The 15,337-nt window shown below is 43.2% G+C and overlaps 1 protein-coding gene across 1 annotated transcript in view; it reads right to left on the minus strand.

Annotated features, from left to right (window-relative positions):
- Positions 1-1,738, minus strand: part of HECTD2 (HECT domain E3 ubiquitin protein ligase 2) — a 36,860-nt gene extending 35,122 nt beyond the window's left edge. Inside the window, exon 1 of the mRNA XM_068139690.1 lies at positions 1,227-1,738. Within this exon, the coding sequence (XP_067995791.1) occupies positions 1,227-1,448 (222 nt within the window). The 5' untranslated portion in view covers positions 1,449-1,738. The remainder of the gene's footprint in view (positions 1-1,226) is intronic.
- Positions 1,739-15,337: the final 13,599 nt, after the last annotated feature.

Here is a 15,337-nt window from a genome sequence, read left to right on the forward strand (position 1 = left end):
AAGCTCTCCTGATTCTTTAAGGCAACTGGAGTTCTACATGGCTGCCTAGTTGCACACATTTTTTCATTAACTGAGTCTTACACAATTCAGACCAATTGTATCTTCATTCTAAAGGATTGGCATTTGCAACTCAAAGTCTGAAGCAGAGAATTCAAAAATAACTCCTGGGCACTTGTCCGTTAGAGACTTCGCCACCAAACCTGTACTTGAATCACAAGAGCAAGCACATTCTTCCACATTCAGATAGATTTGCAACACTGAAAGTCTTTCACAAGGCTGGAACATTGTAAGCAAAACACAAAATTGGCAGAATTGCTCAAAGGATTTTGCAGTTTGCCTGTAATTACTTCGTTTAACATTATAATTATTTCATGACAGTTATAAACATTAGATGCTCAATCTTTTAAACCCAAATTATGTAAATTTGTAATTTCTAGCAAGACAGACATTTATCAAAAATGCTGAATTGAAATCTAATAACTGTATTCCAAGGCTAGTAACATTTTTTCTCTGTTGTTGGGCTGAAATAACTTCCAGCAAGCTTGAACAGTGGGGCTATGCAAGACACTCAGCTCACGCCAGGAAAGTGTTCACGTTCTGTAATATCGTATGGTCAGCAAAAAGATAATCACAACGCCAGCGAAATTAAAAATCTCAAAAGAGGTTTCTGAAATTATTCTGCAAAATAACACTCTCACCATGTGTTTACCCATGTCAACTCATTCATCAGTGACTAAAATGTTTTTGCCATCTTCGCTTCCATACAAAGTGAAAACCGGGACAGACCTTTCAAGAAAAAGTTAAAAACACACCAATACCTTCCCGCTAGCTTCCTTAAGTGTACTAAGAGCTGAAACCCTCCACCCCCGAAAAGCCCTAACGAACATTCAGCGCCGCAAACCCTCAGTCATGACTAACCCAAAAGAGCAGACCGTTGTAAAATGTTAAAGAACTATAAGTAGGTGGAGAATTTATAGCTTCATTATGTCACTGCTTACAGATGCACTTGTTATTTTTAAGAAACTTGAATGAAAGCCTCTAAGCGGAAAAGAGTATGAAAGAACAGGAACATGATGCTCCCCCATCACCACGAATAAAGCGGCAGACGGAGCGAATGGCAGCGGAGACCGCAAGGACGGTCTCGTTCCCCGGGGCCGGGACCTGGCAGGCAGCAGCCCAGGCGCTGACGGGTCGGTCAGCACCGCCAGCAGCTGCAAGAGACCTACCCCGGCTGCCGCGCTGGATCCTGTCGGGATGGGCGGCAGTATCTCTTGCTCCTTTTCTTTCTCTCCTTCTTCGTCCTCTTCTTCCTCATCCTCGCCGCCCTCCTGGGCTGACGGGGGCACCGCGCTGCCCTCATTCAGTTCTGCTCCCGCCGGCAGCCCCTCGCCGGGGCCGGAGGGTAGGTCAGCTGCAGCAGTGGCTGCTGACGGGCTCTGCAGTGACATGGCCCGGCTGCCGCCCGGCCGTCCCGCTCCTCTCTGCTCACGTCAGCCCCTCGGCTTCCACTGGCACCCGAGCCCCCGCACACTCTTCTTTTTCTTCTCCTCCCTGCTGCCGCCCCCGAGCCCCTCCGAGGAACCCCCGCGGCACTCCCAGCACCGCCGCTTCCACCTCTCACGGGGCGGCAGCGGCAACGCAGTAGCCGGCCTGCTACCGGGCGCTCATACGCCCCCGCACGGCGGGGCGGAGCGCAGGCCGCCCCCGCCACGGCCCCGGGGAGGAGGGAGAGCGCGGGACGCGGCGGAGCAGAACGCAGCCGGCGCCGCCAGACCTGCTGCCCCTACGCCACTGCGCCCCCTACAGGTGGCGGGCAGGAAGCGGGGCCGCTACCGCCATGTTGTTTAGAGGCGGCCCGTGGAAACGCTCTTGGCGACCGGGGGCGCCGCACGGGGGCAGCGGAGGACACATCTACGGAAACGGTGGCGCAGGAAAAGCGGCGGTGCCAGCCAGGCGTCAGGGAATCGGGGCTGTCCCCCGCGCTCTGCGCAGCCGCCGTGGCGAGGGGCGAACGTTGCGCGGCGGCTGAATGCCTGCGGTGCTTCGCTCGCCGAGGCACAGGTGTGGGGGGGTACCGCAGGTGCCGGAGGTGGCGGGGACCCCCTGCAGCATCCATCTCCCGCACCCCCGGGAAGATCCGCCAGCAGGGATCTCCCGCTTCGCAGCGAAGTCGTACCCACCGCGAGCGGGGAGCGGTCGGGCTGGGGCATGGCAGCGAGTGAATAAGCGAGTAATAAATAAAATCCTGCGGTGCAGGGACCTGCGCCGTCTTCACAGCGGGCCGGTGTTGCGTGTTGCGCACTGCGCTGTTAACGACGCCTCTCGCACCGCCCTGTCACCTCAGGGTACCTTGGTCACGACTTCGAGTCACTCTCTAACAAGGAAAATACAAAATAAAGTGTAAAAGCTTAGTCTTGTCTCTCTTTGCCTGGCAAAGCCTGAGCATTGCCAGGTCCTGTGTGGATGGCACAGGTCTCAGCCCTTTGGGGCTGTCAGAGCCGCTGTGCTGAAGCTTTCCTGTGATAATGTAAACCAAAATCTTCAAACACACTGTGTTGACTGGTTGCAATAAATATGCGGCATTTTCCTGTAGGGTACTACTGACCATCACTTGGTTCGGTATGCAAAGGTATACAGCCCTTCAAACCATTAACTGCCAGATGAAACAAGTTTCTTTCAGATCACTCTAATTTTGTGTCTGAGAAGAGGTCTTTTCCCAGCTTCAGGATCAAAGGAGTGTGAATAGCATTACAGACCACTTGAAACAAACCTTCAGACTTGTTTTTCAGATGGAGATAATCCACGTGATCGTTTTTCTCAGCATTGGCATTACACAAGTAGCTCCTGTAGGCTGGGGTTATGGCAAAGATCTCTGTCAGCTGCATAAAAGCAAGGGCATAATAGGTACTGCAGTGTTAATCTAACACGTTGAAAAACGCTTTCTCTTTTTGAAGGAACTGGCAGACCTGGAGTTTACCACGTTTCATGAAGAAATTGCTTTGTCTCCTTACAAAGTTAAATATGAGAGCTGGTTTTCAAAACGTTCATACCTCACTGTGCTAACTTCCCAGTTGCTCTCAGTAGTTTGCATGAATAAGTGGCCTGCTGCACTTAAACAAAGCCCCCCAAACACACACTTATCTTTTTCCTTTATACGTCAAGAAATAACATAATGATAGTAATTTCAACAGCTTCAGTACAAGCAGCTGTACACCCAGTGGCAGTCCCCAACTGGAATTAATTGACACAGCTTGTGCCAACTTGAAACAGGGAAGGATCTGCTCCCATGTGCTTGCAGAGAGAGGTGAAGCCAGGGGAAGTAGAATTGTAGGAAGACAAGTATACAAACAAATTCATAATGCTTTTTTATTGCTTCTATTTTTTTTAATTATTATTATTTTTTTAATTCCATTGAGCTATAAGATCTCTGATAGCTTCAAAACTGCTGAAATGGTCTTCTATCAGTTTTTTTTTTTTTTTCACAAAAAGCTCATGTAACATAAAGGCATCAATTTTTGCTGTCCATACTGTTCTGTGCTATTGAAACTGAAGTGTTCTGCTGAACTGAACTAGTTTGGATTAATGTCTTGACCCATGATAATTATGAAAAAAGCCACAAAAGTACTCTTAAAGAAAATTACTTCCTATTTTTTTATGAGAGTAGAAGGACCTCATAATGAAGGACAAGCAAATACATTTTCATATTTCTAACAAAGGTAGCATACATCCAGTGCCTAGGGTGTGTTACTAGAAGTATTTCTGTCAGTCAAAGAGGTAACCACAGCTGGGAAAAGCATGTCTAAACTGGCTTTCAATTTTCTACCAGGGATTGATGCTAACTGGGTGCAGCAGTGTTGCAGGTAATGAGGCAGGGTAGTGGGCAATGGAGCAGTGAGAAAATGGGATAAAGATACTCTGTCTTCTAATAAAACAAGATTTCTAGTATGTACAACATGCAAAATTTTGCAAAACTAAACAGAGGTATGCAACTGTCATTTTAGAAGATTTTACAGAATCATACAGTCAGCATTACAGAATGGTAAAGATTGGAAGGGACTTCTGGAGGTCACCTAGTCCAAACCCCCTGCTAATGCAGGTATGTCTACATCAGGTAGCACAGGAAGGCATCCAAGCAGGTTTTGAAAGTCTCCAGAGGAGATTCTACAACCTCTCTGTCAGCCTCAAAGTAAAGAAGTTTAGTTCAAGCGAAACCTCCTGTGTTTTAGTTTATACCCATTGCCCCTTGTTCCATCACTGGCCACCACTGAAAAGAGCTCAGCCCCATCTTCTTGACCTCCACCCTTTAAATATTTATATTCATTTGTAAGATCTCCTCTCAGTCTTCTCCATACTAAAAAGCCTCAGGTCTCTCAGCCTTCCCTTGTAAGAGAGATGGTCCTGTCCCCTAATCATCTCTGTGGCCTTTTGCTGAACCCTCTCCAGTAGTTCTGGCTCTTGAACTGGGAAGCCCAGAAGTAGATAGAATACTCTGGGTGTGGCCTCACCAGGGCAAAGTAGAGGGGGAGGAGTACCTCCCTCAACCTGCTGCTCACATTCTTAATGCACCCCAGGATGCTATTAGCCTTCTTGGCCACCAGGGTACGCTGCTGACTCATGGTTAACTTGTACACCAGCACTCACAGCTCTTCCACAAAGCTGCTTTCCAGCAGGTCAACCCCTAATCTGTACTGATGCGAGGGATTATTCCACTCCAAGTGCAGGAATCTACACTTGCCCTCGTTGAATTTCATGAGGCCCAACTCAGGTTGGCCTGTCCAGGTCTTGTTGAATTGCAGCACACCCTTCTGTGGCATCAGCTACTCCTCCCAGTTGTGGGTTTTTTTTTGTCATTAGCAGATTTGCTGAGAGTACAGTGTTGCTTCATCCACCTTGTTGATGATTATGATGAACAATACTGGATGCAGTACTGACCCCTGAAGGACACCACTAGCCCCAGGCCTCCAACTAGACCCTGAACCATTGATCACAACCCTCTGTGCTCTGTCATTCAGCCAGTTCTTAATCCACTTCACTGTCCACTCATCTAGCCATAGTTTATCTATGAGGATGTTATGAGAGACAGCATCAGAAGCCTTGCCAAAGTCGAGGTAGACAACATCCACTGTTCACCCCTCATCTTCCCAGCTGGTCACACCATTATAAAGGCTATCAGTTTGGTCAAGCATGATTGTCCCTTCAGGAATCCATGCTGACTATTCCTGATAATCTCTTCCTCCACATGCTTCAAGATGACCTCCAATGACCTTTCCATCACCTTTCCAGGGATGGAGGTGAGGCTGACTGGCCTGTAGTTTTCTGGGTCTTCCTTCCTGTCCTTTTTGAAGATTGGAGTGATGAATTTGTTGGCCAAATGGCCTAGAAGCCCTGACAAAGGGTCAAGCACACTCAATGCCTTTATTTTGAAAGTATTTTCAGGCTGTTTGTGTCACCTTTCATAGTATTTCCAGTTCTCCCTTTAAGACTGATAATGCTTTTGCTTTCCTCCATGGTTGCTTTGCCACTCCCAGCTGTTACTATGTTCCCCCCTTTACCCTTCTAAGGGCCCTTTCCTCGATGTGTTTAATCTCTTCTGAGCTGCTTTAAAATGTTAAATCACATAGTGCCAGCTACTTCACAGTATTTTTTTGGTGACTGAGGGAAAGGTAAAGTTCAGTCAAAAACTACTGTTCATGCCAAGTACATGCTGTGTGGGCCTACACGTCCACCCTGGTTGCTGGATTAGTTTAGCCTGCTCTGGACCTTACATGGATGTGCCACACTCCTGGCTCAGATAAGTGTATATACACTGCAGTAACACCCCTGAACGACCATGGGCTGGGGACTATCAGGCAGTGATCCTGAATGTATTTTCTTGCACTTATGCTGTAGCAGGTTATTGATCATTTCAACTAGAGGAAGACCTTCTTGACACCTTATTTTAAAATTGTTCACAAATATATTTTTTCTATCCAAAGAATTTGAGTTGCCAGGAAGGGAAAAGAGTCAGTGGCACATTTCTGTGCAATGATGTGGCCAGGCACAGAGCACCACTAGGAATGACAACTGGAAACAAACCAAATGCTAACATTTGTTCACAAGCGATTAGTAAATGCTTACTAGTAATAGGTGCTCTTGCAGAGACTGGCATTTGAGAGTGATACACAACTGAAAAAAAAAATAAAATAAAAAGAGCTACATTCCCTGGCCAGTATTTTCATGACAAATAATTGAATATACCTCATATGTTTCTCTGTAGTCAGAAGTCAAAATGCAGCCATAGCCACAATCAGCCCAGATTTAATTCAGTAACATTATGTGTTGTTTGGACCCATGATGGGTTTTCCACTGGCCCTCAAATGCTTTGCTTGTGTTTGAAATCAAAGAGTATTAAAGATCCTGCTGCAAACTGGCATGTCAAAAATTGAAGTGGCCTATGTCCTTTAGAAAATGTAGGCTGAATTTCCTGTTCAGTTGGTGATACCCTGTTGTCACACAGCCATACTCCGTGTCTCACTTTTATTCAGCGGTAGTTTCTTTCTCTGCATGCTGATTGAAGACCTTGTACACTCCCCAACAGAAAATATTTGGAGCATCTACCTAACAGATGTGTGCTTTGTGAGACGGACCCTGAGTGGGCACAAGGTGAAGTACAGGATGGCTGAAACATTGAGAGGGGAAGTGAAAGCTGAAGACAACACATTTCCTCTCTATGGGAGTAGGAGAGAGAGAAATGGTTGGGAGTTTTCCAACACAACAGGTTTTCAGCAAAACACTTCAGATTCAACAGAAAGGCCTGATTCATTGAATGGAAATGTTTTACAAAGAAGCATCTTTTCAAGTGACCTTTTAGCAAAAAGCAGGCAAGATGCCACCAAAATCTACCTGTTACTCTGCTGACTCAGTTGGAGAGCTTGCTATACTTGTCATATGAATCATCTAAATCAGACACTGCATGACTTCTGGGCTCCCTGGCTAGCTAAATCCCAAGCTGCTCCATCCTTCTGTGCCACCTGCCCACACCACCCATTAGAGAAGACTGAAATTAATTTTTGCCCACAGGTCACGACTGTTCTGAGACTGCACAGCTTCAGAGCTTGTAAGAGATGACCCCCATCTCATCTGGCCTCCCCTACAATCTGTTTCCCTTGAAGTTGGATTGAGGTATAAATTTGGGAAATTTTGTCTTAATCCATTTGCTTGAGAATGGGTTGCCATTGTTGACAAGCTAGTCCAATTAAGTTTACTATTCTTGATAAGAATAGTAAATTATGTCAAACTTGAGGTTGTCTTACTCTGTCTTTTAGGGTATGAAATATAAGTATCATATGCCTTTGTCTGCAGGAAAGAAAAGGCCTGTCTTTTACAGCAGCACATGTAGAAGGTGTTATCAAACTTTCCTGAACTAAGTCCACCTTATTTACCTTGTGATTAACATTAGATGAACTAATCTATAGCTCACATTTTGGCTGTCCTCCAGTACTCGGAAAGCCCCATTTTAAAAAGAGTGTATAAATGGTTAGAGAAGTGGTTCAAAGCAGTCCTTAACTAATTCATCTGAGGCACTTACATGCAAATTACCCAGCTGTTGTTTTGTCTCTACAGATACTCATTTTATCTTCCTTTTTGGTAAACAGTAAACTTCTGATGGGAGGTACATCAGCAGATGGGATGTGTCCTGCTTGGACATGCCTAACACAAAGAAGGGAGAGCTAATCAGCAGTTTTGTCTTATCTGTGTCATTCCATCTGCATTTTGGATTCCTTGTCATCAGTGACCGGTGCGATACAATGTCTGTACCAGCTAAGTGTAAAAGGCTTATTGTATGGGTCAGTGATTAACTGTTTTTTTTTTTTCTTTCCTTTTTTTTTTTTTTTCCCCTCCTGCCATGAAACAGGAACTTTGGATTGAAAAAAATCATTAGGCTCTATTCTAGGATACTGTAGCTATTTTAGGATACTATCGCTACATCCAGAGTGCGGTTATCTGTGATAACGCAGAGTATGCAAAGACATGGCAAGAGAAAAATCCACCAGGTGAAAGGAATGAACCATGCAACTTTTACTAAGGTTTTCATTTTTTCCCCTTGATAAAGTGGGTGCTGAGCATTAATTCTTTTAAACTTCAGTTAACTTCACTTAAACTCTTACAAGACAAAGTATAGCACAGAAAAAACTCTAGGAGATAACCCTCTTTGTTATGTGTGAGCTGGAAATGATTTTAAAATGAGATAGAGGCAGGTATTAGAATTTTACCTAGTTTCTATTAAAAATAAAAATATGAAGCAGGTATCCTACACTAAGGAAAGTTCAAATGAGGCTGCAGTATATAATGTTTCATTCAGTTGCTTCTGTATCTTTGTCATCACATGATCTGTCAAATTGCAACATACTCTTAATGAAGACTTCTATTTAGCATGGCTGTGCAAACTTTACTTACTTACGCCTCAACAAACTCACCTGGTTTCTTTGAAAAGAGAACGTTCTTGAAGTGAGGCAACAGCGAGAGATAAAATTTAAATAATTTCAACCTGCTCTTCCTCCCCGCTCAAGAGCCCGTTGCCGAAAGGAGCAGCGCCGGTGGAGTGCCGGTAACCAGGGCTGCAGCTCCCTCCAGTGCTGGCACAGCGGCGTTTCCAGCCGGGAAGGGAGCCGGCCTTGGCTGAAACAGCATCGCACTTGGTTGTCCTCCTGGTTCCTAGCATTTGGATATTGCTTATTAGCTCACAGATATTGTATTGAGCTTTAAAGATAATAAATGTGGGATCAGATCATGTATGCAACAATTTGCATGAGTATCCTGGTAACTGATAGGGCAAACAGCATAGACAAGATTGATATCATGTCAGTTTGGGCTGGATTAAAAGATGGATGATTGAGAATTACAAACTGGATTCCTGCTGAGAATTTCACATCTTAATTCACTATGTAGTATCCCCTTTGTAATGTCTAAAACGGGTAGGCACAGAGCCTGCTCCGTCCAGTATCTTGGTTAGCTAACTCACATTGTATTTCCTATTTATGGTTAACTAATATAACAAGGAGAGATGTCTGAACAACTTACAGGGGTCTTGAATCTCCCAAGGAGGAAAGGCCTCTGGTGGACACATGACAGTAATTAAAATGAGAGGGCTGGGGCAGTTGCTGCCCCCACCCACTGAATGGTGCTGTTCTTGACAGTAACTCTGCTCCTTTCCTGGCATCTGTTGTTTTTTATGCGAACTCCAAGTGGGAGGCCTCTCCCACAGTGCTAGTGGGCTGCTCCTGCAGCAGAACAAGCTCTGAGGACAATTCTCAAATCCTGTTCCTCATGTGCAGCTGGAACTGGGCAGGGATTCACCTGCAGATCTGTAGCACACACACCAATCAGTCCCCAGCTCAGCACCTGGCCAACTGGTAGCTGTAGGGTGCTGTGTCAAACAGGCAGGCACCTGGCTTCTCAGTCTCGGCTTTCCTTATTACAGGGCTGCTTCACTTTCCCTCCTGCCCTGCTCAGAGTATGTTGTTTGAGAATGTCAGTCATTTTAAAATGCATCCAAGGGCTTCCTCCCCTGCCTCCTATAAACAATACCAGTTCCAGAGCAAATTCTTCCACTTTGACAAGAGTTTCTTAATTTTCCCACACTGCTATCAATTGCAAATTCCTCCTTGGATACTGCTATAGATCCACTGACTGCCTTTCAACATCTTGCCTGGAGTAGCTGTAGGAGGGAGTAGAGACATAAGGAACACCATGCAGTGCTATGGCAATCACTGGCCAAAACCACTGAAAGGAGAGAAAAAACTCTCAAGACAGCCCACACTTGTGTTGTAGCATCAGCACAGGCCCATCACATTTACATACTGAAATGTTCATACCTCTGAGCAGCACACCTGAGATTTCACATCAGACTTGTGGGAAGACAGCAGGTTCAGTGCACATCCTCAGTCAGCATGGACCAGAAGCTTCCTGTGTGCCAGAAGGCATCAAGGAACACAAGTCATGATTTTCCAGGAGCACCAGAAGTGCTTATGGGATTGGATGGGTGCCATGGGCATCCCTGTGCTGTGCAGCATGGATGGCATGTGAACATCCTCAACAGCAGACAGGATGCTCCGGTGCAGGTTGTGCTAGCATTCTCCTCAAGGACCTTTTAAAAAAAGATGCACAAATGTAAGTGAATAAGATCTGTGCGTGTTTTAGGGATACTGGCTAGCTTCTCTTACAGAAACACTCATACTCACTCAAAACTTGTTTCTTCAGTGTCAATTCTTCCTTGTCAAAGATAAAGCATGAAAATGTCCTGTTGGTGTGTATGGAATAAAAGGAGTGATGGAAAACAAAACTAATATAATGGTGACTGAATTTACTTAATAAATGTTTTTAAAATGCTGTTTTGCTTCTGTCTTCTTCAGATGAAATGTTCAACAAGCAGTTAATAATTATATTTTCTGTGCTTGCAGAAATGCAAAGTATTGGTTTAGATAATCAGATTGATATATATGACTTCTTCCTGAATAATTCTCTTTTAAGAAATGTTTTTGCTTTGTACTCTTTTACACTTACTCTCCTTAAAAAAAAATAATTCTGACATTTTCTAAAGATTTTCACCTCTAACAGGGTTACACTCTCTGGAGTTCTTGAGACACATAGTAAGGCAGTAGAGAGTCCTGGAGTTTACAAGACAATTTTCATAAATAAACAAGAGATAGTAAACCAAAGCTGTACTTTGTCCCTGTATAAATTATTACAATCCTTTAAACTTAAAACTCCATCTACTGGTAATACATCTGGAAGCATTTTTCTTGAAACTGGCTTCAGCTCCTGGCTTTGCTGGCTAGTGCTGGTAGCATCAGCAGGACACCACTTTGCTTTTCAGTCTGAGTTACAAAATAGGTTTATCCTGGTCTTCAACATTGCACCACTCCACCTGATCTCTCTGGGAAAAGAGGAAGAGGAAAGCTCTTGCAGGGCTTCCTGTGAACCCTCTTGTCCAGGAGAAGAGGCAATAAAAACATGTGTAGATCCTCCCTAATGGCTGCAAAGCCTGGATGGGAGTCAACAGGGATGCCTATTCTGGCAGAGTACAGAGAGAAAGCTGGGTGAAGATGGCCCTGCTCCCTCCAAGGGGTTAAGCTAGCAGCAGGTATCTGCAAAATTTTTAGCTGATATTGCAGAATTTCCTGTTATTGAGTACAGAAGTGTCTGATTTGCTGAAGAGCACTTCAGGAGTACAGGCTCCTTCCCAAGACACTGATGCCAAGTTATAATATCATTTGTATTCAACCAAGTACTTCTATTTATAATAACCTTACCAACCATATACTTGGTAAAGCACTTCTAAAGAAGGAGATTACTTTCTGTCTTTCCAGGGTATGAAGTAGTGTAATATATAAATACAGCAGATTAACTACTGTCTATTTTGAATGTCAGTTAGGATCAGGTAGTGTTTATAAAGTCCTGATTTTTTAGCAGTTTTTATTCAGTACTTTTCAAACTTGCATCAAACTGAAACTTGGCATGTAAGCTGTCAGCACAGATGCTAGTTTTATTCCAGAAATAGAATATGTTAGAGCTTTTAAAGGTGTCAAATGGCTTATTTATGCAGTGGTTGCAGATGCTTTAGTTTTCTGTCTCTTTCAACTGTACAAAAGCTTACTTTATCACCTCCCTGCCTCCTCAATTCTCCAATGTTATAATTCCAAGTGGTGAGGAACAAGAAGACAAGTAATTACACTGAAGTAATAATCCAAGGACAGTGTGCCCTGGAAACAAGAGTAAGTAACACTGATTTTGGAAGACATAGAACTATCCTTACAGAGTCATTGTAAAGAAAAAAATAAATAATCAAGAATGTACTTGAAGAGAATATGCTACTCAGAATGATGACAGTGAAAGGGAAGACAAAATTGTCAGCACTGTGGAGGGTTTCTAACATTCCCATTTAGACAAGAAAGAAGCTCTTCCCAGTGATTAAAGCTCTTTTGTTTTCCTCTGCAGTGCTTACTGTGGAGGACAGCTCTATATCCACCATGATATTTATGGAGTATGTGTTTTAAAGTTTTAGGTATTGTACTTTAGATCACTTATAATATCACTTATATTCAATGATCTACAACATTGCTTGAATGGCAAAAAACTGCCCCTTGTACAATAAATCCAATCACATCCACAGGTGAGTCCATTTGCTCCATTTTGCACAAGCAAATAAATGTCTTCTGATGTTAACAAATCTGAGTTCTGCTAGACTAAATTTAGATTATTAAACAGGACTTTTCATGCAGAATGTCCTGCCAACAACTTCAGGAGAGAGCAGATCACTGTAAAGATGAAATACACTCTGTTCTCTTTATTTTCTAAGTACTCTGGAAGACAGGATGGAAGAAATAAGAAAGTTAGGGAGGTCCTGCCTTGTAAGAGATCTGTCACCAGCACAAGTATCTGTTTGTAACAATTGGGGGCATAATGCACATAACTATTTGCAAGTATGTTTAAATGTAAATCAAAAGTACCCCATATGATATGTGGTTTCTTATTAATTTTCTCAGTTTCAAGAATACTCAAAGGATGCAAAGGTTGTGAGGAGATTTCAATTAACTTACTGATTTAACATGATCTTCAAATTGACAGCCGTCTTTTTTTTAAGTCAGCAGTTTACTCTTGGTAGAAGCACTTATGCCAATACAAGTTACTATGCATGACTTCTTATTTATTCTACCTCTGTAGGGAAGGCATGCTCCTTGTGTTTAGAAAACAAAAAGAATTTGCCACAATGGTTACAGAAAAACATTTTTAAGTTTAGAACCTTTAATTCTACTGAATCCAACTAGACACAAATATGGATAGAGACCAGGCACAAGATTATAAGCTTGAAGCATTTGCTCATACATAACACAATATCTTAACTGCTCAATGCTATGTATCTTTTTCAACATTCACTTGCTATACCTCTTCAAAAAGATCTTCATCATCTTCTAAAAAATTTCTCCTCTAAAATTTGCTCCATATAATGCTCATGATACCATATTAAGCTCTATTCAATAGCCAAGGTTTGAAACCACACACCTGAAGACATGCAAACATTTCCATCAGAATGAAGCAATGTGAAGATCCTGAGCTAATTTCTTTGGGTTTCAGACAGCTGTGGATGAAAACTAATTTATGATCATGTTTTGAAATCATGTCAGCAGGAGCTTGCTCTTCAAACAGATGCTTCAGTATACTATTAGAAAAGTCACATATCTCATGTCATCATTTGATAGGAACCTGGTCAGAAGTCTCTTTTCCCTCCTACTGCAGCTGTCCTCATAAAACAACAAATTTCTTTTTCTGGCCATTGTGTGCTCCATGAATTATTTCTCTAAAAGTTTATTTACAGAAGACTCAGGGATCCATTTTCTTAACCCAACAAACATGGAGGTTGAATCAATTCATGTTTGTTTAAAAAAAAAAATAAAATATTAAATTCTTCAGTGTGGTACAAATCAGAATTGTTTTTAATAATTTCCAAATGTTACATTAATTTTATAAATAAAAAGAATAATAAAAAAACCCAAAACACCAAACCCACAAGGAATTCTTTATCAATCCTCTGCTTTTGGAAAAAAAAAATAAATCTGAAGAGTTAGAGGTTACATTTTTTCTGAAGTGTGTAAAAAGGAGACAGCCCAGAAAGATGGAGGCAGAAGAATCCATGTTTGTGTCAGTGTCTGCCTAGACCACCTCTTGGATCTGTGTGAACGTGGGGATTTTCACATTCTACATCATCAGCTATTGCTCTGGGGGCATAAAATGATGTTTCTGTAACACTGTACCCTCCTTTGAAAGAGGTTTCTGGAAGACTAGGCAAAGGTTAGGGAGGAGCACAGAATGGACATAGTGTCCAGCACTTACATTTTCAGAGGTCAGCATGGCTTTCTGGGGCACTCAGTTAAGTTCAGAGCTCTGCCACCTGTGATTGCTGTGTATGCTCCATGAGGTTTTCAGCAGTAGTAGCTCCATGCTTGTCCAGGAGCTGAGCTGTTGGAGGGAATGGGCTGGAGGAGCGTACCTCAGCCAGAGGCTTTTTTGCATCTTCTCAGCCTTCATGAACCCCAGGTTGCATTGTAACATTTCCCCTCATAGAATCATAAAGGTTGATGCCAAAGCTTTCTGCCTCCTAAGAGGTTCTGCTGTACCTGTCTCCAAAACAGACAAACAGAAGGTGAGTTTTTTGGTGGGTTGCTCTTGCTGGTAATAGTCAGCAGTGGCTGTAGTGTCATGAATACTTTTAGGCAGCATAAACCAGTTCTAGTGTTGAAAGAAGCTGTCCCCTCTTCCCCACTCTCCAGCTACCATCTGTTACTCCACCATTCCCCCACTCTGGTGTTTGCAGGAGTAGATTGTGTGGTCTTGTGGAGAGCTGGTTGTGCTTAAACCAGAAGAAAACCAAGAAAGGCTGGTAAATCATTCATGAAAATATGGGGAGGGCCAACAGCAGCAGGGCCTAGGCTCAGTGCAATGTCTGATTAGGCATCAGCTGCAAGGCTGAAACTCAGCACACTGATGTAGGTGCTGTACGGGAAAGGGTAACTAAATCAGCTCCTGGGGGTGATTCAAACAGGACATTGCTGTTATTCAGAGCCCAGATTCTCTTCTGGTGTCTGTCTGCCTACACCAGAGAAGGGGAATATGCATGTAGGTTGTATTTTGCAAGAACTGCCCAAAAAAGGAACTGTGAATATTTTTTGCTTGTGGTGTGATTTGACACATGACACACCACAGCGACCTTCCAGGGCAAAGAATGTGATCCTAGTGTGTATCTGATATAATTAAGGAAGTATGACTTAAGTACCAGCTCATGGCAGCAGTCTGGAGTGATACCAGTGGACTGAGATACAATGTTGTGGTTTTGCTTCCCATCTAGGGAATTGCAATATATGCTAAAAATACTGTTGGGCATGTGGAAATACAGAGTGTTATCACAGGCAAAGGGGGAGATGAAATGTCAGCCCCAGTAGAAGTCACCACAGAAGACATAGCTTTGAACATTTTAAAGTAAGCCTTTTGGTGTTGCCAGCAAAATAAGCTGGGACTGGGTTGACATTCCTTATTCCTCTCTCCCCCTCTGGCCCTTGCATGATGAGAAATGATCTGGTCAGAAGTGAGTCATAGGTAAATAAAGCCTATATAGGTAAGCATTTTTGCCACATTAAGTATTAGTTTTCTGCCACACATCATATCTGTGGAGCTACTGAAGATGTTTTCCTCCCTGTGTTTCGTCATGGGAAGATGTATTTATTTTTCAGCTGCATTTGAAGTCACTCATCTCTAGGGTAACGTGGGAGGGGATGCTTAACATGCAAGGACCATGGTGACTCAT

Source organism: Melanerpes formicivorus, unplaced genomic scaffold (genome assembly GCF_026170545.1).
Source record: "Melanerpes formicivorus ecotype bairdi unplaced genomic scaffold, bMelFor1.0.p_v2 SCAF_6, whole genome shotgun sequence".
Taxonomy (NCBI): Eukaryota; Metazoa; Chordata; class Aves; order Piciformes; family Picidae; genus Melanerpes; species Melanerpes formicivorus.